At 38.4% G+C, this 23,796-nt stretch overlaps 1 protein-coding gene, 1 long non-coding RNA gene and 2 pseudogenes across 9 annotated transcripts; 2 read left to right on the forward strand and 2 right to left on the reverse strand.

Annotated features, from left to right (window-relative positions):
* The first annotated feature begins 2,069 nt into the window (after positions 1-2,069).
* On the forward strand, positions 2,070-5,500 carry LOC125588657 (annotated as a pseudogene).
* A 5,056-nt stretch (positions 5,501-10,556) lies between these two features.
* On the reverse strand, positions 10,557-13,084 carry LOC125588658. Of its 8 annotated transcripts, none has more exons than XM_048760272.1 (4): positions 12,624-13,084; positions 12,135-12,542; positions 10,869-12,052; positions 10,557-10,796 (listed from the first exon to the last, which is right to left on the reverse strand). In XM_048760272.1, exons 1-3 carry the CDS (start codon positions 12,639-12,641, stop codon positions 10,883-10,885), a joined length of 1,596 nt encoding a protein of 531 aa, XP_048616229.1. In that variant the 5' UTR covers positions 12,642-13,084; the 3' UTR covers positions 10,557-10,796; positions 10,869-10,882. The 8 variants fall into 8 exon arrangements, with proteins under 8 accessions (XP_048616229.1, XP_048616232.1, XP_048616227.1 ...); XM_048760275.1 differs by having other exon boundaries at positions 12,766-13,082; XM_048760270.1 differs by having other exon boundaries at positions 12,653-13,076.
* Positions 13,085-18,887: 5,803 nt separating this feature from the next.
* LOC125588672 lies at positions 18,888-20,815 on the forward strand. Its single transcript, XR_007324797.1, has 4 exons — positions 18,888-19,501; positions 19,580-19,867; positions 19,945-20,440; positions 20,522-20,815. It is a non-coding gene; the product is annotated as an uncharacterized LOC125588672 (long non-coding RNA).
* On the reverse strand, positions 20,678-22,992 carry LOC125575710 (annotated as a pseudogene).
* Positions 22,993-23,796: the final 804 nt, after the last annotated feature.

The following is a 23,796-nucleotide window of genomic DNA, read 5'->3' on the forward strand; positions in this document are numbered from 1 at the left end:
TAATAATATAATTAAAAAAATCTAAAGAAGAAAATAACTAGGATTTATCTACTGGGTCAAGCAATGGTTGATCAGGTAGTCAAATTCCAGATTTTAACGGTTTTTACAAGTTTTATCGGGTTTTTATATAATAGCTTTTTTAAAACCCAAACTAGATTACATATAGGTCACCCGATTTATCGGTTCGGCCTCGAATCCGGGTCGGATTTTAAAACACATTATAATAACTATGTAACACAAGTATAACATTTAGTATAACTTGCCCCCAAAAAGAAATTTAGTATAAGTAAAATTTAAAACTGAAAGTAAATATCCGGTTGCGCGGATCAGGGTGTAGTTAGTCATTACATACAAGTCTTGTCTGATTCTGAAACTCATTTATAAGTCTAATAATTTCGTAGCAGTAATTTCTAATCTATTAGCTCCTTAGATGTAACAACTATTTATAACAGAAGTCACAAGTTTGTCTGATTCTAAAACTCTTTAAAAGTCTGAAAATTCCATAGGAAAATAGAAAGTTATATTGAAATTACAAAACGCTCGAGAGAGAGAGAGAGAGAGGGGGAAGGAGGGGAATCGTTATTAATCCCCTACCTTTTAGGGGAAGCTATGATGATTAAGAATTTTTTTTTTGGGAGAATTGCCAAGTGTGACTCAAAACTTGGAGTCAAACCCAAAACAATACCCCAACTTGGGTCAAAGGCAAAAGTAACCTAAAAGGCTATTGAAATTACAACTATCCCCTTGTGACCAAACAAAAAAACGGAATTCTTTTTACGTTTCTACCCCTCGCAAGTCGTCTGTTTAGACGACTTGAAAATAAGTTGTCCAGACGACTTAACTTAAAGTCGTCTGGACAGTTAGTCTTAAACATAATTTAAAAATTATGTAAAAAATATTTTGATAAGTGAAAAATGGGAATTATGTAATTAACATATGTCTTAGGAGGTATAAATTAAGATATAACAAATTTCAATTGTTTTCAGCATAGATGAGTGAAAGTAGTGAGTCATGATATTCTTAAGTTTATGTTTCATCAACATATATTGTAGTATTGTATGTGTTCTTAGGGTTAGATTTTGGAAAACATTAAAACCGTTTTTGAAAATTTTTAAAATTACTTATGCGTGTTCATTTCTGTGTATAGTAAACACTATTTAAGTATAATTTGATTTTATAACGTGGTTAGTTAGTTAATCTAGTCATTTTAGTTTAGGGGTTCATTTTAGGGTCTAGGACGACTTAATATTTTGTCGTCTGAAAACAGACGACTAAATATTAAGTCGTCTGTTGTACATTATCAGCCAGAATAAGTCGTCTAAACCGGACCAAACCTTAAAGTTTACCAATGTAATTTTAAAGCTAACCGGATTATTTACCCAATATATAAGGTGATTTTTTTTTTGTTTCATTTTTCGCGATATTCAGAAACCCTAACAGTTCTCTCTCAAAGGCGATTTCGAATTCCCACGATTTCCGAACAAACCATCGTTCTCAACATCGGCTATCTATCTCACTTCATTCTCACCGTTGTCGCCGCAGCTTCTTCTAACCCTAGCGCCGCCGATTCCTCTAAACCCTAGCGCCGCCGATTCCTCTAAACCCTAGCGCCGCCGCTTCCACTATTTCCGAACAAACCGTCGCCCTCGCCACCGTGGTCACCAACGTTCTAAACACTAGCGCCGCCGCTTCTTCTAAACCCTAGCGCCGCCGCTTCTTCTCTGTAAACCTTAGCGCCGTTTCTCTGTAAACCCTAACGCCGCTAAGTCATCAATCTCGAGGAAAAGATGAACATAAAACGTTGTCTCTATCAATTTACTCATTCTCACCGTTTCACGTTTATTTTTTCAGATCTATAACCGCAATGACGAGTACTCCAACTCCTTCTGCGACTGGAAGACTTGTAAGTAATTTAAGTCGTCTGGAAAGTCTTCCAACTGGACGACTTAGTAGATGACTTAAATATAAGTCGTCCATTTGGAAGACTTTCCAGACGACTTAATTATAAGTCGTCTACTAAGTCGTCTGGACTTATATTGTTGTCTTTGATTATTTTGCAGACAAAAAGGATGGATATTCCAGAACTCCCCCGTAGGTTATACACATCAGGGGAAGAACCAGAAGCCCACAATAGCATTTCGTATCATACGGATAACAGCAAGTTGCATACTGCTCTTAGGAAAGCTCTTACTGATGACGAATTTGAAGAGCTCAAGGAGTCGAGTTTGGGAGTTTTCATCAAGTTCAAGGAGCAGGGATTTGGTTGGGCTTCAAGGCTGGTTCACTACATGCTCAGTTTCAAGCTGGACATTAAGAAGAAGTATGAGATGTGGTCTCTCGTTGGTCCAGAACCTTTGAGGTTTTCACTGTTAGAGTTTGAAAACCTCACTGGTCTAAACTGCGAGTACATCGAGGACCTTGAGACACCAAAATGTGACGTTACCCCAGAGATGGTTTCTTTCTGGGGGATGCTGGGAGTTCATCTGGAAGCTGGCCCAACTACTGATCAGATAATAGCAGCACTGCAGAGATGCGGGGATTGGTCCAGGGAAGATCGCAAGCGGCTCGCGTACCTCTCCATCTTCACTGGATTCATTGAAGGGAGAAAGTTTTCAACCGCTACACGATCTACTCTGGCAAGGCTAGTGATGGATTTAGAACGGTTTGAGAATTATCCATGGGGGAGAGTCGCATTTAAGGTGCTGATGGACTCTTTGTGGAACAAAGAAATTGCTGGCTGTTACACCGTGGATGGGTTTATACAAGTTCTTCAGGTCTGGACGTACACAGCTATGCCGGAATTGGTGCTAGTATTGGTGGTCCCAGAGCAGACAGTCCGTCTCCACCGATACTGGCTTACGAGGGCAGCAGAGGCCGCAGATCAATGAAAGCTGCTATCTTGAGTCAGGTATTTACTTCAATCCAAAAGACTGCGCAGACGACTTATTATAAGTCGTCTGGAAGGTCGTCCAGCTAGACGACTTATCGGACGACTTAATTAAGTCGTCTGGAAAGTCTTCCATCTGGACGACTTATTAGACGACTTATTATAAGTCGTCTGGAAGGTCTTCCAGCTGGACGACTTAGTAGACGACTTATAATTAAGTCGTCTATTTAGTATTTTTTTTCAAATATCTAACTCGATTCTTCTATTTACTGCAGACCCGCGTGATCAACTTTGTTGAGAAGGACATTAGTGAAATGTGGCCAAAATGGGACTCTGAGGTTGAGGACCTGCCCGCGGAGAACATCATTAAAGTCATGTATGAGCGGAGACCGTGGAAGTGGACCATGGATTGCTGGGAAGTCACTGGTACTAAGGTCAATACAAAACCTAAGGTTGTGACTCCATCAAAGAAGGCCAAAGAGATGGTTGTGTTGGAGGAGGAGGAGGAGGAGGAGGAAGACAATCCAAGACCTCGGAAGAAAGCTCGTAAAGAGGCTCCTAAAGTGGCTAGTGAAGAGGCTAGAGAAGAGGCTAGAGGGGGGTGACCAGAGAGGAGTTGGAAATTATGTTCAAGGGCGTAGCTGACTGCATGAAAAAAGGGTTTAATAAGTGCATGAGGGAGTTTAGGAAGTTGTCCGATAGATTGGAAGCTGTGGAGAAGAAGGTTGGTGTCACCAATCAGGCTACCCCTCAAGATAAACAGCCTACCCTCTTGCCAAAGAAACCGGGGGTAGAAACAAACAGGCTACCCCTCAAGATAAACAACCTACCCCTGTTGCCAAAGAAACCGGGGGTAGAAACAAACAGGCTACCCCTCATGCCAATGAAACCGTGGTTAGTAACCAGCCTCCTCCTCATCAAACCAAACAGCAGCCTCCTCCTCCTCAAAAGAAACAGCAGCAGCCTCCTCCTCCCCAAAAGAAACAGCCTCCTCCTCAAAAGAAACAGCCTCCTCAAATCAAAGAGGTTAGTATCAAATCCAGGGTTAACTAGTTGTCCAGACGACTGTAAAAGTTGTCTGGACGACTAGTTGACCCTGGACGACTTAAACGTAAGTTGTCTGGACGACTAGTTGACCACGGAAGACTTAATTTTAAGTCGTCCAGGTCCAACTAGTCGTCCAGACAACTTTTGTTTAAGTCGTCCAGAGTTAACTTGTGTGCAACTTTTATTGCAGAGATGGTTGCCGGAGGATACAGCAACCGAGGCGAACTCGGTAAATAAGACCTCCAAAGAGATTGTTGCTGTCACTTCCACCGATCACCAACCGAGCCTCGCTTCCACCGATCAACAACCGAGCCTCGCTTCCACCGAGCCAAGCGATCCAGTTTCAGAACCGAGCCTGGTTGTATTGGACAAGCGTGCAAAGAGTAAACGAGCGAAGAAACCTGCTCCCACTGTGAGATCTCCTTATACGGCAGAGAAAAAAAAAGATAAAGTGGGAGCCTATAATCCATTTCCGCCAGTAAACAAAGATCGGTTGAAGGAACTCGCTGATTGGTTGAAAACTGATCCGTAAGTGATTGCTTTACCCATAATAGCTTGATTTAGTCGTCCAAAACTGATTGCTTTTTTGTTTGCAGTCATTATTTAACTAAGACCGAGGACAAACCACGTACATCACCAACAAGGTGGTACCACTTCCTCCGGACAGCCAGAGGATGGCTGGAAGACTGCGTAAGTCTTCTGCACACGATTTAAGTCGTCTACAAAGTCGTCCAAGTAGACTACTTTCCAGACGACTTAAAGATAAATCGTCTGGAAAGTCGTCTACTTGGACGACCACGTAGACGACTTATATTTAAGTCGTCTGGTAACTTCTAACTTGTTATATTTAATATGCAGCATATAGATGCTTGGATTAATGTGCTAAGGCAGAGGTATCAGGAGAACCCACAAGCTTTCAGGAGCGAGCGAATGTGCTTCCTGGATCACAACTTTTCCCAGTCTTGGAGAGAGCAGTATCACCTCTTCAAAACATCGGAACCTGATCACAAAGGTTTAGGAAGAGTTCTACCTGGTGGGGCGTCGTATTTTTATGACGGATCAATACCTTCATTTTGCCAATCAAACAAGAAGTGGGGGGAGGACATTGATGATATCTATGCGCCAGTGAACTTGGACGACAAGCATTGGGTTGCTATTTGGATATCGATCCCTAAGAGGCACATAGTCGTCTGGGACAGCATACCTTCATCTAGTGTACCAGACGCATGGGATGCGATAATGGAGCCTTTTCTCCAGATGGTCCCTTATCTGCTTGTTGAGTGCGCAGCCACCGACGAAATACGGGTCAAATACGGGTTGGAGCCATACACATATGAGAGACCGCTGAAAGGTGTACCCACGGCCAACAATGGTGATTGTGGCGTGTACACTGTAAAGTACATTGAATGTCATGCTCTCGGTGTCTCCTTTGACCCTAAAGACTTTGCTAGGTGCAACGCAAAGAAAATGAGGGATAATATGGCGGTGGATATATGGAAGGAGCTTGTTGATCAGCATCTAAAAGAAAATGTGGATGGTGATAAGTTCGTGGGCTTGTATGATTAGATTAGTGTTTGTATTTGAACTTGTCTTTGTATTTGAATATATAAGTTGAACTTGTAAATATATAAGTTGTAAATATATAAGTTGTCTGGAAGATTAGTGTTTGTATTTGAACTTGTAAATATATAAGTTGTCTGGAAGAAATAAGTCGTCTGGAAGGTTTTCCAACTAGACGACTTACAAATAAGTCGTCTAGAAGGCTTGGACGACTTATTATAAGTCGTCTGGAAGGTTTTCCAACTGGACGACTTACAAATAAGTCGTAAATAAGTCGTCTAGAAGGTTTGGACGACTTGAAGGGATAGTAGAAGGTAGTCTAAAAATAAAATACACTTGAAGGGATAGTAGAAGGTCGTCTAAAAATAAAATACACTGGACGACTTAGTAGAAGGTCGTCTAAAAATAAAATACACTGGACGACTTAGTAGAAGGTCGTCTAAAAATAAAATACACTGGACGACTAAAAATTTAGTCGTCTGGACGGGTAATCAAGACTGGACGACTTAAATTTAGGTCGTCTGGACAACTAGTCAACTGGTTATGTACATTGTGGTTTCGTATGGCCAGTTTCCTTGCAGTTTGAGCATCTCCGTGCCCTGTGTTTCTTCCTGGGTTTGTGTCCTCTCATCCTAGATAGCTCCAACCAAGATTGCCATCTTGATTTCTTCGGTCTCCCCCGACCACGCTTTAGTTCTGGAGGAAAGCATTCTCGTTCCTCAATATGTTGTGACACGATAGGATATATATTCTCTGAGTATCCTGCATACAGATAATTCTTTGAGTACAGTGGACATACAAGTGTGGAGATATGCAAACCAGCATGTATTCCAGCAGCTATAGCATGAGAGCAAGGTATTTTCTCCACTCCATAGACACCACAATCACACTTTGCATGTTCCAAATCAACCACACAGTCCATTTTGCCACCTTTGACAAAGAAATGCCATCCATCAATTGGTTCGACCGTCATCGTACCCGCTATCTCTTCTCGAACAGCAAGCAAGTATTCAACACCCCCGCTATGTTCAGTTGTGAGACTCAAAGCATCTTGTCTCCTTTTCCAATACCATTTTCCTAACTTCTGCCTTATGAACTCCAGCAGGAACGTAATCGGAAATCCTCTTGCTCGCTTCAGTGCGGAATTAATAGATTCAGCAATGTTGCTTGTTTTTATGTTGAACCTGTTCCCCTTACAATAAACCCTTGACCATAGCCTGACGTCGGCTTTCTCCAAATACGTTGCAAGTTCCGGGTTTGCACTCCGTATCTCAGCCATGTACCGGTCAAAATCGTAAACCGTGTGAGCATAAGCAGCCCCTTTCACCAAGTACATGAGATGTTTCCCTTTAAACTTTTTGACAATGTTATCTTGAAGGTGATAATAACATATTCCTCGGGTTGCCCAAGGAAACACCTTATCACACGCACTTTTAATGGCCTTGTGCCGGTCGGAGACTATCACCAGAGGCTTGTCATGAGATATACAACTAGCCAATTTTGTGAAAAACCATTCCCAAGAAGGTATATCTTCCTCATCCACGATCCCAAAAGCCAATGGGAATATCTGAAAATTGCCATCTTGTGCGGCTGCAACTAACATAGTTCCTCCATACTTTCCACTTAGGTGAGTTCCATCCACCACAATGACCCTTCTCTGATACTTAAAACCTTTGATAGAAGCTCCAAAAGAGAGAAATAGATACTTAAATCTTTTCATAGAATCAAGTTCTATCGCCGTGATAGAATCAGGATTTGCAATGGAGATTTGCTCGAGATATGATGCCAGACGCGAATACCCTTCTTCTGCTGATCCTCTCACCAATCTTTGTGCATATAACAGTGCTCTGTATGAAGTGGTGTAATCAAGCGCCATGCCAAACATGTTCCTCATTGCATCAGTGATATGCTGCGGAGTTATCCCATCAATGATTCCAACACGATCAATGAAAAGACTACCTACATACTTCGGAGTACAGTGTCTCCGCTGAGCGATTCGGTCTCCCGCTGAGCATAAATGTTTTTCCACATACTTTGTTACCCAAAACGTGTTTGTCCCATGTTTGACACTCGCTCTGACCTTCCATCCACAATAGCTAACCGGACATGTTGCCACAACGAGAGTTTTCGTTGATTTGTATAATTGAAAGAAAACTTACCCCTCACTGCTGCCAACCGCAGCTCTGAAAGCAGAGCACCCTTGCTAACAAAACTCTGGTTGACATAGATACTGGTACCATTCGATTTTCCTCCTTCAATAGCATTTGTCTTAGCATATGTCTTTTGGATTTCTTCAAAACAAATATTATCATCATCTTCCTCGTCCTCATCTGGAACCTTTCCATAAAGACTGTAATCCCCACCATTCTGATCCGTTTCACCAACAATAGAATTATCAGCATCCTCCTCCCCATTTTCCTCCTCCCCATCTTCTTCCCATTCACCAGCTTCATCATTATCACCAACATCTTCTTCCCATTCACCAGCTTCATCATTATCACCAACATCTTTTTCCCATTCACCAGCTTCATCAATATCCCTTTTCTCTGAAACCGTTTCGACCTTGCTGCGGCTTGATACACAAAGACATACTCTATGGGTTTTGAGTATCTCCAGCAAGTTTCGAACTTGTCTATCACTTGTAACATGAATGGGAAGACTGCCTGGAGCCATCATCATTTCTGCTGGTAATGAGTAGCTAATCTCCACACTCACTGTTCTCATGTCCAGGTTATAATCTTCTTGAGCCATTGCAACAAGTTCAGCATGTGTTGAATCTTCATTCAATAAAAACAATCTTCCTCCTTTGAGATCATCAACCACAAAATCCCAACGGAAATCTCTCAACAACCATTCTCCATACACTGCATGTAACTGAAAAATCATCTGCAAATATTCAAAATAAAACACATTAGTAAACATAGAGAAAAGGGAAATGAAGAAGTTCAATAAACATTGCCGCAGACGACTTAGCATTAAGTCGTCCAGAAGACTTAAAGGTAAGTCGTCTAAAGAGGTCACTTTTGCAATTGAAAATTAAAAGGGACGACTTAATTCTAAGTCGTCCGGCTTTGTTTGTTAAAAAAAAAACTTCAGACGACTTATATATAAGTCGTCTACGAGAAACGGGCTAGTTTTGCATTTGACCGAATCGTGTCAGATCTTTGACTATTTCTGGACGACTTATAATTCAGTCGTCTCTGGGAAAGTTAAAATTTCAATATTTTATGAAAACTTGACGACTTACGTGTAAGTCGTCCTAGGTTAGTTTTGTAATTGAAAAATAAAACTTCATAATTTAACTTTAACCAGACGACTTAATATAAAGTCGTCCCTCCAGAAGACTTAATTTAAAGTCGTCCGGGGAAAGCAAAGTCGTCCAGAATTTTTCCCAATTTTCTGGTCAAACCTTGCTTATCCCGGACGACCTTAAATTAAGTCGTTTAGCTGGACGACTTTCATCTAAGTCGTCTGGAGAAAGTTAAATTTCAAGTTTTATTTTTCAATTACAAAACTAACCTAGGACGACTTACACGTAAGTCGTCAAGTTTTCATAAAATATTGAAATTTTAACTTTCCCAGAGACGACTGAATTATAAGTCGTCCAGAAATAGTCAAAGATCTGACACGATTCGGTCAAATGCAAAACTAGCCCGTTTCTCGTAGACGACGTATATATAAGTCGTCTGAAGTGTTTTTTTTTAACAAACAAAGCTGGACGACTTAATTTAAGTCGTCCGTTTGACCAGAAGACTCATCAGTAAGTCTTCTACATACAGATGACTTACTAGTAAGTCTTCTACGCGAACAGATCTTGAAAAAAAATTCAAATTCGTACCTTAAACTAGGTGAGATGACTTCGTTTGCACACAGGGTCTTCTCCAACCACCCAGAACCTCAAACGAAAGCAACCGTAAGTCAAAACGAAAGAAATATGGCTCTGCAACCATAGCCCATATTTTGAATCAAAAGCTTGAGTTTTTGGATGAATATAGAGAGAAAGTGAAAGAAATGTTGTTTTTAGTTCATAACAATTGAAACAGAGAGAGTGTAAAGAGATTTACGTGCATTAAAGGGCATTAAAAGCTCCAAACAGTTCGTACAAGGTTGTTGCCACTATTCATTGCAGTGGCAGTATTGTAAATACTTGAAGAAGATGAGGTTGAGACAGTAAAGAAGCCATTTTCGAAAAAAAAAAAAAAAAAATGTTAATGGCATTTTCGTAGATAAAGTGCAGGTGTGGGGTTAAAATCTCAAAAAAAAAAGGAGTCAAAAGAAAAGGTTAGTTTTCTGTTTGACTCCAAGTTTTGAGTCACTTTTGCAAAAAGCCCTTTTTTTTTACCTGCTATGAATAATACATACAGCTTTTGATGTCTTTTTATGATACATGAAGTACTCACTGTATTGTAGCATCCAACACTTAAACTCTAAAACTAGAGGCTATGATCAACAAAATAAAGAATACTTCAAAGTCAAATACCTATACAGTAAATCTCTTCTATAGATTTGAGAGTTGCCATTTGGCTTTACATCTTGTATTAACATATGACATTTTTTTTCCTCCAATATATTTACCAAAACAAAGAGAGTATGATGAATCCAGTTTACAGAGACTGAGTGATTAAACGCTATACAAACAGGTCAAAATCAAACCGAACTCGCATAGCAAACTATCCGCGATCAGATCAATTTTCGTTCATCAAATCGAAGCTGAGTGTGTTCTAGAGAGGAAGAAAGTACCAGAAGAAGCTGGGACGGCGAGTAGAAGCAGAGCACCGAGGAGATACACAGCTGCGGAGGTTAGTGGATAACTGAGAAATGGCTATATGCCAAGTCCCACAACATAACTTATCATTTACCAAATGCATTGCAGACTAAAGAGCTATCGAGGAAGGTCCATAACTTGATGCGAGCAAAGAAAATAAAAGCCATTCACATCCCACTGAAAGAAGCAGCAGTGAATAAAACATGAGAACCTTAAACTCAGAATGCCTAGGGGCTACATGTCAAGTCCCGCAACTTATGAACAGCAAAGGCAAAAATACTATAAAGAGGAGGAAAGGAGCATCAGAAACGGGAAGAAACTGTCCCGAAGGGATAGGGAATCAATCACACAACACATGAAAACCAAATATATACACACAGACAGATAGATAATAAGGGTTTCAATGTTATGAATCCTCCCAAAGGCAGACAGACGGATAGATAATAAGGGTTTCTCCAAAAGCAAACAGATAAAACAAGACAGATCTTCCTTCTTTCCTTCCTTCCTTGCTTACTTCTTCATCTTCCACGTCATATCCTTCACAAATACACAACACAGAGTTAGTAATAAAACAAAAATCAGAACCAGAAAGATCCAAAAACCACCGACCGATTCACCTGCTCCTAGTTCTTGGTAACACGCCTGGGCCACTTCAACCCCCACCTTGCGAGCCTCCAATGAGTCTTGTCCTGAACAGCATACTTGGACTCCTTCTTCTCCAGATAGTCCACCAAATCCTGCGCATGTCTGATAGTTTCTAGAAGATCCAATACAACCTGAGCATCTCTGATGGTCTTCGTGAGATCCAACACATCCTGAAAACGTTTGATGGTTTCCGGATGATATAACTCACTGAGAGCTTGTTTGAGGGTTCGCTGAAGATCCAACCCCTGATCCAGAGCTCGTTTGATGACTTTCCCAAGATCCAACCCCTCAACCAGAGCTTGTTTGATGATTTCCTCAAGATCCAACTGAGCTTGTTTCATGGTTTCCTTAAGTTCCAACTCATCTTTTGCAGAAACAGGCTTCACACCAGAAGGAGGGACACAACGGCTGAGAATGCTGTTGATTGTCACTTCATGCTCTGCAGATGGAAAGTATTTGAGAATATCGATAGCTGCCTTGATGAAATCTGGTGTCCTCGTCCGAGCAAAACTGTCAACTGCAACTCCATAGTGTCGAGGGTCAGGTTGAACCCCACGACTCTCCATTTGCTGAATGACCTTAATCGCTTCCCAAGGTTCACCTCCAACGCTTAATGCATGTAAAAGGCCCATGTATGTAGCACCATCAGGAGGACAAGTTCCGATCAGCTCATCGAACAGTCTCTTAGCCTTGTCAGGATCATGCCTCGAATAGACAGTCAGCATCTGGTTGAAGAGAAGCAATCCCTTCTTTTCTGCACCATGGAATAGTCTCTCGCAGTCAACCAGAGTACATGTTGATGCCTGTAAGTATAATCCCATCAACCTTGATCGATTCCATTCATCTTCAAGCATTCCTGTTTTGAGTGCTAAAGCATGAACTCTTTTTACTTTGTTGGGAATGGAAATTGTGTTGACAGAACCAACAATCCCGTGCTTGAGATAAATCATAACCAGTGAGTTTGGATTCTTAGATGCTACCCAGTCTTCTAGATCATTCACAATCACAGTCATCTTCTCTAGATTCTTCTCCAGAAAACGGTCTTTCCATCCGGTTTCAGCAGCACTTTGTCGGTAGAGAGAAACGAGATGGTTGACTGTAGAGATAGCTTCACAAAAATCTTTTACAGAAGCCAAATGTTCAACTTCCTGCAAAAACCAAGACCACCAACGTAAATGAGCAATCACATGAGCAATCACAGTCATAAAACAAAGGAAACTTGCAGTCTACCAGAGAAGATTTAGCTGACTGTAGATACAATGGTATCATCCTTGATCGATTCCATTCATCTTCAAGCATTCCTGTTGTGAGTGCTAAAGCATGAACTCTCCTTACATTGCGGGTAGAGGCAATTGTGTTGACAGAAACAATCCCGTGGTTGAAGAAGATCATCACGAGAGACATTGGATTCATATGTGTTGCTGCCCATTCTATCAAATCAGTTCCAACCGAGTCCAACTTCCTTAGTCTATTCTCCACATCAATGTCCTTCCATCCCGTCTTGATTCTCGCTAGTTCATAGCGACTGGTGACGAGAGAGACCAAAGGCATAACGTCAATCATGTCTTGGACACTGTTGCATCCAGAAATCTGATGTGGAATTTCCTCTTCGTAGCGGTCGAGGTATGCTTCAACCTTCTGCAAAACAAACATTCAAGAATCAGGTCATGGAAAAACAGGAACTAGCTTCCTAGCTACTAGTCAAATCTTGGAACAGACAGTAACATCCATATACATATAGCAGCAACCTCCGCTTCAAACTTGGACCGATGCAACATCAGTGAACTTGCCACTGTTGATAGCATCCACGGGTAAACCATTGCTGTCCATCTTGAAGATGAGACTCGTCAACAATTCATACCATCAAAAAACCGTTCGTCTTGAATCCCAACTCTCCCTTGACTCAAACAAAAACCCTCTTCCTCGTTCTGAACATAAACAATACTCTTTTGCACTAATCTGACAGGATGATCAAGGCTTATGGTGTGTAGTTGGGAGAGACAGGAAGAAGACGAAGAAGACGATAAGGTTTGTCTCTCTCCTCAATGTGAAACTAGCACCCGCGCGGCGCGCGGTTGTCTGTTTTTCATAATCATATGTGTTTTATACTTATTATGTTATAGTTTCATATATTTTCATGTTTGACATTAGTGTGTCTTTTCAATGTTATTAGCCTTAATGTATAAACTATGAGATTGTAATTTTTTATATTGTGCTTTTATAGTTTATTTGGTAAAAAAAATTATTAGAGATTTAAGTATACTTGTTGGTTTTATTAAATTATATTATAAATATTTTGCTTTAAAGTCGAATAAAAAATTCAAATTTTGTATTGAGATTTTAAAAACAAATACACTATATAGACAAACCAATAAAATTATGGGTGAGCGTTCGGGTACCCATTTGGGTTCGTTCGGATCTATTCGGATTTTAGGTTTTCGGGGTCAAAGATTTCAGCTCCATCGGCTATTTCTAAATTTCGGTTTGGATTCGGTTCGTTTTGGGTTCGGATAACCCATTTAAATTATTTTTAAAATTTTAAAATTCATTATGTATTTTAAATTACTCAAAATCTATAAACAAAATAATATATTACATATAAATTTGAATAACATATGTCAAAATACCTACGCTTAACATATAAATTTGTTTGGTTTGATTATTTGGATAGAGAATAAATAAATATTTTAAGTATTTTTGGTGTTTTGAGTATACTTTAACTATTTTAGACATTTATATTTGATTATTTGTATATATTTTCAAATATTTTGGATAACTTAAAAGTATCAAATATATTTTGGATGTTTTCTAATAATCTAAAAAATAATTAATATATAGGTTTATAAATCTATTTCGGATATTTTCTGGTACCCAAAATATTTCGGTTCGGATCGGGTTTAGTTTTGGTTCTTTAAATACCAAAATTTTGATCATGTTCAGGTATTTAATCAATTTTGGTTCGGGTTTCGTACTACTTTTTCGGATCAGATTTGGTTTTTTGGATCCGGGTTTTTGTCCAACCCTAAATAAAATAATGAAACCAAGTTAAAAAACAACGTTCAAAAATAATAAGAATGTAAAAAAAAAGAACAGTTTCTAAATATAAAACCCTTTGTTCAAAAAACAGGTTTTTAAATATAAGATTATGATTATGGGCCTAAATATAAACAGTAGATTTATTTGATTTGTTGCATGTATCTTAATAAGTGGCCCATTTAGTTGTTAACCACTAAGTTTATTTGATTTGTTGCTATGATGTAAATAAACCAACCATTAAGCCCTGTTTGATTTTGAATACTATAAGTTGTCATTGTGATCTGGGTCATGATGTATAATAAGCCCAAAACTTTTGATTTTATTCCAAACCAAACCGCCGAAAGTTGTGGGCTAGAGAACGGGAAATACGATTTGATAAAAAGCACTGGTATGGTCTGAACATAAAACGACAGAGTTTAAAGACAGTGGCATAGGTACGTAATTATTGAGGAAAACTAAGGTTTATTTTCTGTTTGTACTCCAGTTTTAATAGATTAATAAGATAACTTAACCGGAGACACTAAACCACCGACTAAACCGGAAATCTCAACAACCAGATACCAAATAACTAACGGAAGCTAAACCGGACTCTAAGGGGTTAAACCAATGTAATAACCAACACGTTTGATTTTGTGTTTCAACCACAATCAACAACACAAGGAACAATAATTTTAATCGATCACAATCAACGAAACACAATAATTTTTTTTTTTGGTCAAAAACGAAACACAATCATTTTTAGTGGGTTTTTTTCTTTGAAACTAACCTTTATTCCATCTGGCTTCCTAGCTCGTGTGGAGTATGAGGCTGCTGGCTTAAGCTTGCTCAGTGTTATTGTCTTGTTAATTAAATTTTTTCCTGTCAAACACCTCAGCAAATACATCTTCTCTTCTCTGTTTAAAAATTAAGCAAAAAATCATATCAAGAGAAGTTGATTTTAACCTTTAAAAAAAAAAAATTTGGAAGAACAACAAGTTTAGTAGATTGAGATGATGATGATGGAAAATGCAACAAGTTCTTACAATAATCAAACAATGAACACCACAATCTTTTCTTACAAGATGAAAGAGAGAGAGAGAGAGAGAGAGAGAGAGAGAGAGAGAGAGAGAGAGAGTTAACCTTAGAATGCCCTAATGGAATAAAACGTGGAAATTGTATAACTCTAAACGTTGTTATATAATGAGAGGTCTCACTGGTGTGTGTAATATAATTTTGGGACTCTTCTTTTCATTTTTGGACTATTGGTTCGGTAAAAGTTTCTAATGGGAGAGTAAGATAGTCAAAAAAAGAAGACAAAAATACTGTGACAGCTGGGAGTTATTACTCTCTGAATATTTTATAGGGACCAAGGAGCCTTGATCGCCTTGTGAGTCTCTCTTTTCTGAAATATATACGTATAACATTTTGTATAGTTACATAGGAGTGTGAAATATATATGTATATTTGTATAGCTACTGATGTCATATAGTTATTTTTTGTTTCCTTATTTCTGTCTCTTTTGCCATTTCTCTTTCTTATGAGACCAGCTAAATGATTTGCCTGAAGAGGGTTAGATAGGGCTAGGAATGTGAAAAGAAAAACTTTATTCATGCTAACATTTAAAACCTGAAGTAAGAACAAAGACTCAAGACAAAAACTAGTACTACATATGAGCTATAACATCAGCGCTAATATAATGTCATACATGTAAGCTAACTTACATGCGATATATAACTTCAGTCTACATATTATTACATGCTATAGAGAGATGCCACATGTAGTTATACCTAAATATCATGCATATGCGTTACATGTGATTTTTCATTATTATAATACGTGCATGCACGTGTAGAATCAACGTTAATATAATTGTAGTTTTTTTTTTTTTTGAGAAAGGGCTTATAATTGTAGTTTACATGTGATTAATAATATTATACTTCAATATTATTAATCACATGTAACCTAATGGAAAGAAGGTCAAATTATTTTTTATTTAGATGTAACCTAATAGATGTTGCTCCTCTAATGGAAAGAAGGTCAAATTATTTTTTATGTAGTAGTATGAGGAGGGGTTAATCATTATCAGATGGCTTTTTTTGGAAATATGTGATTTTGTATTATTTGGGCACAGGGAGATGCCATGTGTAAGCTAAGTTATAGCTCACAGCCAAAGTGGATGTTAAGTAGAAAGGTCAAATGGTTTTAAAATAGTAAGTAGGAGGTCCTAAAAATAATTAAGTAATTATCTGAGGGCTTATACGGGCAAAGAGACAGTGGCGGGCCCACGTGTTTTATACGGACATAGAGACGGCGTTACCGTTATGTACATTAATTCCGTCTGTTTATAATACATGTATAATAGATAGCCCATTCGATATTTTCCTTAATAGAAACTCTCAACTATCTTATTAAGTTTGCATATTATTAAGTTTAGTTATTAATAAAAAGAGAGTTGGTCTAGAGCAAATAAATTAAACTCATTAAAAACTCGAGTAATTTTTAGTTCAAAAAAAAAATCGAGTAATTTTGGAAACATAATTGCTCTGAGTAAAGAAGAGCGCAACAATGGAGATTAGGTTCGGACATTCAGATCGAGTTGGGTTCAGATCGGTTTTGTCAGGTTCAGATTCAGTCCTTCAGTTTTTAGATATTAAGATCTAATACGATAATTAAAATTTTTCGGTTTGAGCTCGGTTCAGATCTTATCAGTTCCGGATCGGTTTGAAACTAAAATAATTAGAATTTACCGGTTCAGATTCGTCCGGTTCTCGATTGGATTCAGTTCGGATCATGTCGTTGTTCCGCCTAAAAACATACCTAAAAATATAAAAAATACCTAAAAATATTTAAATATCTGAAAATATTCAAAATTTTATTTAATATCTGATCCGAAGACATGAAAGTATCCGAATTTTAATCTGATTATTCAAATTATATTTTTGAAAATCAAATTTTTTACCCAAAATATCATGCATATGAGTTACATGTGATGTAAGTTCATAATATACATATATATATATATAATTATTACATAATACGTGCATGCACTCGTATATCAAGGTAATAGGAGTATAATTGTAGGTTACAATACATTACATGTGACTAATCATATTGTTAATCATTGTCAAGATGGCTTATTTTGGAAATGTTTTGGAAATGATAGTCATAAAGACAGTGGCGGGCCCACGTGATTCTGTGTGTTTATTATATATGTATGTATGTATATACAGGTTCAAAGTCTACTATTAACAGCATGTACGGAATAGAATAGCCTGCTGGAGTGAAGACAAACGCAGCAATGGGGAAGGCGGTTCTGAGGGAATAAAGTAATAATGCCTTTTTCAGAACCACAACGAGATAAAGCGATATATTTGCCTTTTTGACAACGTGAGACCGGGTGTAACAACAGCTAGTTCTTCGGAGAAAATGACCAATAAACAAATTTTCCTTTTTGACAAGTCTCTCTCAAAAAGCATGCCACGGTAGTTTACAAAATGCACTATCAGAAAACATGTCTGGATAAAGTTACATTATAGAGATATCCGGATTAATTATAATTACAGCAAGGAGGAGAAGAAAGCATTTCAGCTCCCTTATGTCTCTTTGGATCAGATAAGATCTGTTTGGTCTTATAGTTTTCACTGTGTTTTTCCTTTTTTTTTTTCTTTTTTTTTTTTGCCATGGTGGTTCTTTCAATGATTTTGTAAATCTAACATTTTCATTAAATTGAATATTAACGTTCTTAGCAAAAAAAAAAGAAGTTATCCTAGCTAGATTCTTTTTTTTTCTGTTATCATCATCAGTGCATGGTATATACTATAATGGTATCATTGTCCATGTATATTATATTTTTCATTACAAAGTCTATTTCTTATTTTAATAGCTCCTAAGTCCTCACTAAAAAATAATTAACTAGTGCACGTCATGTAATTTGGGGACTATATTTCTTCAAAAATATTTCATTCCAGACCGTAAAAGCTCTAGTTCATCAAAAAGTAACGGCCACAAACCAAAGTGGATGTAATTTAATATGTTAAAACAGTTAAATCATTGATTCCGTGTGAGACAGCCCATTCGATATTTTCCTTAATGCAAACTCTCTACTATCTTATTACGTTTGTATATTATTAAGCTTAGTTATTAATAAAAAAAGAGAGTTTGTCTTGAGCATGTAAATTATACACTTATTAAAAACTCGAGTAACTTTTACATATTATTTTTCTAGATAATTTCCTCTCTCGATAGGAGTTCTATACCGGATGAACAACATTCATAATCAACTTCATTATGAGAGTTCAAAGTTCAAAGGTAGGGTAAAGTCCAACAATATATATGGACAGGTTGTATCAGTCATATGCTGCATAGGAGAGTCTAAACTCTGTGGGAAAAAAAAAGCAAGTCTGGAAATGAATATAAATTCTGCCGTGGAAATTTTGATCATTCGGAAGGCTGTGTCTACGACGTTTGATGGCGTTTCAAAAATGTTAAAGAGGTGTGTCATGTTCATTTTTACCACTGCCACGAGAAAGAGCAACTTTGAGATGTGACGATTTGATGAGAGGCCACCCACATTTGAGTATTTTTGAAGTAGAAGTTGATTGTTGATGCAAGTGAGGGTTATTTATATGTTTCAGAACGGAAAACAAAAGCCCCACTCTCGATACGGTAACTAACACGTGTCAGAGATATAAACGTCTCAATCTGAGATGCGGAAAGGCGTTTTTGGAGTCCCCAATGGGTCACGAACCGCGTTAATTTCACTAAGACAAAGACCGATGTATAATTTCCGGTTTAACATCTCTTTCGGTTTATAAACTACAAGAACCATAATACTACAAAAAAAAAAAAAAAAAAAAAAATTCAGTAGTAACGTGAATACTGCTAAACCGGTTTGAATACTGCATTCCAAAAATAAATAAATAAAAAAGACACAATTTAAAAGAAAAACAGTAAAAAGGAGAGTATTCCAAAAAATCACATTAGAGAAAATGGCCATAAAAGTAAAAAAGGAGAATATGGATCAAATGAGAAACGGCGATTCTTCCCTTGTTTAACATTTTGACTCATATCTCCCTCTTTGTCTCTGTGCGATTGATTCATCAACAGTTAAAAAAATCATCTTTAGTTCTGATTATTGCAGAGCGAGAGAGAGGAACAAGAAGAGTAACGGGCTCTCCAAGAGTGGTCCGAATCGCTTTCACTGATCCTCGCTGCGGAGATAAGGGATTCCGTACTCGATTTGGTTAGGGACTTTGAGGAAGCTGCTGTTGCTTGCGATCCGTCTCAGAGGCTGACTAATTTTCTGACTCCTTCGCCGGTTATCGGATGCGATTCGGGGAGCCAGAGCCTCTGTTCTCCGACGTATGTTCTTCGATTCAACGGAACCGATCGATCTTGCGGCGGAGGTGAAGCCGAACGTGGCAGAGAGTTTGCTCCCAGATCCGTATTCGTTGCCGGAGCTGTCTCTCGCCGGGCCGGCGTGTATTTCTGAGTTTCCTCCGGAGCCGTTGTTTATGGATGAGATCGAAATCCATAAACCGTTTCCGAACCGGCAAGCATTGAACCTGCGTTTACAAGCTTGGGTAAGCTCTTCAAGTCTCTTTCTTCACCTTTGTTACCTTCTTATTGCCCTAATTATCTCCATTCTCTCTGTACTGAAGTGGGCCTCCGTAGGATACTAAGGGTGTTGAAGCGTGACACACATTGCACGATATGAATTAGTTATAGCACTAGCAAAGGGTGAAACATCGAATGAAAAATCCATTTGTGGCAGAAAACTAGAAGAAGGAAACACAGACTTTTTCAGGCTTATTACGTAAGGTTGAAGCTGCAGAAGCAAATAGTTTGTTTTAATCATTTGCTTGATCACCAGTACCATCTCATGAACTATCCTCCAAAGATTCCTCTCGCACCTATGCCAAACGGAATACATCATCCCATGCCACCTGGTAATAAAGTCTATTTATGTTACCTCAAGTAAAAGTTTTGGTTTCACTATTACTTAAACACCTTTGTTTCTTCGCAGTTGGTATGCAAATTGGATATCCAGTACTACAACATCCTCAAATGCATGTTCAAGGCCACCATACCCATATTGCTGCTGCAACGGCTATGTCAAGCTGCCATGTTGTTGTTAACGGAGTCCCTGCACCTCCCCATCTCCAGCCATTCATTGAGGATGAACTCAACCAATGAGTAAGAACCAACAACTAGATCATTTATACAGTTGATGTCTTTACTTTAAAAAACAATCTCTCTTTGTTAATCTTTGTATGGTGGCAACCGTGGAAGATGCAACTCCTCCTCATGTGGTTCCACCAAGCAGTGGCGAGATGGCAGTGAGTCCTGCTTCTGTGGCATCAAGTGGACACTTTCCATTTGTTGATTCAGAGTTCAGACATACATGGTAATGGACGTTTCAGTGCTTGATTCTGAGTTCACGGCTGATGGAGGAGCTGGGAGTTCTAGAAATGCGTCTTTTCATCCGATTCCATGGAATTTTAGCCTTTCTGATCTCAATTGTATATCCTTTTTTTTTTACATTTCACATGTGGTGTTATATAACATGAGCTGGTTATTGGATAAAGATGTGTCTGTTGCAGACATAGGAGCCTTGGGGAAACTATCCAGGCCATCTGATTCAGACATAGGATTCCGTCGCTGGACCTCCTTGTTCTAATTTAGATGAAGAGAAGCCTTGAGTTGAAACGGGAACGGCCATATATAACAACCATCTTCTTCAGAGACAACAGCAAGCATTGTTTTTACTGTTGTTTTTTAATATCAAAGTAGAGGGTTTAAAATGAACAAAGCAGTTGTTACTTCGGTATTGTCTTCTTGTAATAATCCTGTCATTACATTCTACAAGGGCAAATAAATAGAGTATACTTCAGTGATTTGGTCCAATTCTCTTGCTTGTTGAAGCTCTGCGTTAATGAATATGACTCCACTCATGTCATTTTCGATTCTGCGTTAAAAAAAAAGAGATAATTACACATAAGAACTTCTAGACTCTAACCCATTAACAACAGAAGATAGGCCTCTCCTGACTGAGGTTTCTCAAGAAGATTTAATATGACAATCTCTTAAATGGTTTTGGTAACGAGAGTAGGGGGACTTACTTGAACGGGACTTTGAGGCATTCCTCTAGTGGAATATTGTTCTTGAAGACATATCAGATACAACGTCATGGCTTTATCGTACCGAGTGCTCCAAAACAAGTTTACAGGACCAAACCTGAAGATGATTATCACACAATTTTTAAAGTAAAACATGCTGAAGAGAGAAAAACAACACACACACTAGAATATACCATTGGGAATTATTACTTACAGCTCATAAGTGCTGTTGGTGCTGTCCAAAAATCTAGGATAACTTCCCATTGGCTGTATTTTGACTCGGCATCTTAGAAAAGGGTTACTGGTTAAGGATAAACTTCATTTACAGTTACACATGGTGTGGAGGAGAAGACAGGCTTGTCCCCAAGCAGCATTTATCTCATCCCACTCAACCTGATAACGTTTCATGTGACCTAACTTTATATGAGCAGGAAGAGGTTTATGCACATCAAATACACAGAAAGTTGCAACGCTTTACCGGGGCTTTTGGGAGTCTCCCAAGTCGAAAGTTGTTGATTGTACCAAAATCTCCATCATACCGTATGGGGAAGGCATCAATCAGAACATTTGTCTTGTTTAATAACTCTAGATGTGCTTGTGAGACTTCAATCTTTGCCAAGATAGCATCTCTCTCTTCCTGTTTTCAGAGACATACCATTAGCAGCTATGCTGATTAAAGCCTATTATTCCTTCACAGACTCAACACTGACTAAATAAACCTAACCAAACAGCTCCTAAAACTAATACCAAGGAATGAAAGCTTTGGACTCTCCAAAGCATCATTTAATGAAACAAGAGAGAAACCTAAGAGTATCAACTCTCCAAAAATCAAAGCACCATTTAGAGAGTACCACCAGCAACGCACCTGATGAGCTATTAGTTGAAATTGGAAATTGTTGAACTCTTGCCGACACCTATAACAAAGACATGTGAGAAAATCAAAAGATAGCATTGAAGATTTTTTCTTTTCCCAACAGAGAAACAGTGAGAGAGCTTTACCCATCTTCAAGTTCGTTAAAGCGATTTCCCTTTGACTCAAGCTCCTTCAGTTGACGGTTTACCTCAGCATTTTGTTTCTCAGATTCTTCTATAGCTGCAACAAGCTTTCTTTCTTCTTCTTCAATCTAAATAGAGCAGGACCAAAACAATCAGAAAGCATTTATTACTTAAAACATTATATGCAAAAGTTGAACAATATGCTGAAAACTGAAACTTACCTTCCTCTTTTCCCTGAGAAAATCAGCTTCACTAAGCACATCTCGAGTCTCTCCTTCTAACCGCTGAACGCATGCTTCGTATGCTTCCACGTCTCTCGTCACATCCTCCACTTCCTTTTCAAGTTTATCAGACAATACCCTCATGCATTCCAGGCACAACTGCTGTTCAACCTGGGAGAACCAAAACATACAATCAGCTTCATTCTATCACGAGGATTTGATCTACAGTGAAGAGCCCAAACGTTACAGCATCATCATACCTGTGTCTGAGTTCTGGCAATATCGAAGGCACGTGTTAAGACATTGATAGTCGCATTAAAGCCAGAAGTATTCGAATGCAAAGGACCATTTTGGCCCACTTCAGCCGGAGACAACGTGTTTTGAGAAGCGGCTGCTGAATCAGGCTTATCCACGACAACAAACGATTCTTCCATCGCCTTCCCAGAGTGGGTTTCATCATGAGGCTGAGGAGAAGAAGCCCCACGAGGACGTGGAGGAATGCCCTGAGCTTGAGGCTTGTGTCGAGGTAAAACAACAAAAGAGTTGTCCATCCGTGTTGAGCCAAGAACACTGTTGCCTCCATGGATGGAAGAGCCTTGCATTGCTGCTGGATATAACAATTACATTAGTTTTTTTAATAACATAAGTTATTAGGACAAGAAGGCATATCTACAATTTCATTACACACAAGTAATGTAACTGTTACATCCAGCAATGCAAGGATCTTGTCCGTGCGTGTTGAACCAATAACACTATTGCCTCCACGGATTAAAGAGCCTTACGTTTCTGCTGGATGTAACAATTACATTCATTCTTTAAACACACAAGTCATTAGGACAAGAAGGCATATCTACAAATTCATTACAAACAAGCCTGTCTGATTCTGAAACTCATTTATAAATCTAATAATTTCATAGCAGTAACTTCTAATCTAGGCAACACTGTTGGGTCCATGGATAGAAGAGCCTTGAATTGCTGGATGTAACAGTTACATAAGTTTTTTTTATAACTCAAGTCATTAAGACAAGAAGACATATCTACACATTCATTACACACAAGCCTGTCTGAATCTGAAACTCTTTATAAAGTCTAATAATTTCATAGCAGTAACATCTCATCTAAGCAATTTCTTGAACACTGATAGCTCCATGGGTGGAAGAGCCTAGGTAACAATTATTTATAACACAAGTCATTAAGACAAGAAGACATATATATACAAATTCATCACACACAGTTCTGTCTGATTCTAAAACTCATTTATAAGTCTAATAATTTCATAGCAGTAACTTGTAACCAAGGCAAATTATGATGAGCAAGCTTTTCCTCTAACTAAGTTAAGACTCATTACACACAAGTCTTGTCTGTTTCTGAAAGTCTTTATAAGCCTAATAGTTTCATAGTAGTAATTTCTAATCTATTAGCTACATGGAAGGAAGAGCCTGTGTAACAACTATGTTATAACACAAGTCACTAGGAAAAGATAAGGCATATCAAAAGTTCATTACACACAGTTCTGTCTGATTCTGAAACTCTTTATAAGTC

The sequence above is a fragment of the Brassica napus genome, chromosome C6, assembly GCF_020379485.1.
Source record: "Brassica napus cultivar Da-Ae chromosome C6, Da-Ae, whole genome shotgun sequence".
Lineage (NCBI taxonomy): Eukaryota > Viridiplantae > Streptophyta > Magnoliopsida > Brassicales > Brassicaceae > Brassica > Brassica napus.

Excerpts from the sequence above, each read along its gene's own strand:
- LOC125588658 (XM_048760270.1), bottom strand. The coding sequence starts at position 12,724 with ATGGTTTACCCGTGGATGCTATCAACAGTGGCAAGTTCACTGATGTTG. Across the intron at positions 12,543-12,652 it reads GGTCCAAGTTTGAAGCGGAG|AAGGTTGAAGCATACCTCGA; the intron begins GTTGCTGCTATA and ends TTTGTTTTGCAG. Across the intron at positions 12,053-12,134 it reads AGTCAGCTAAATCTTCTCTG|GAAGTTGAACATTTGGCTTC; the intron begins GTAGACTGCAAG and ends TGGTTTTTGCAG.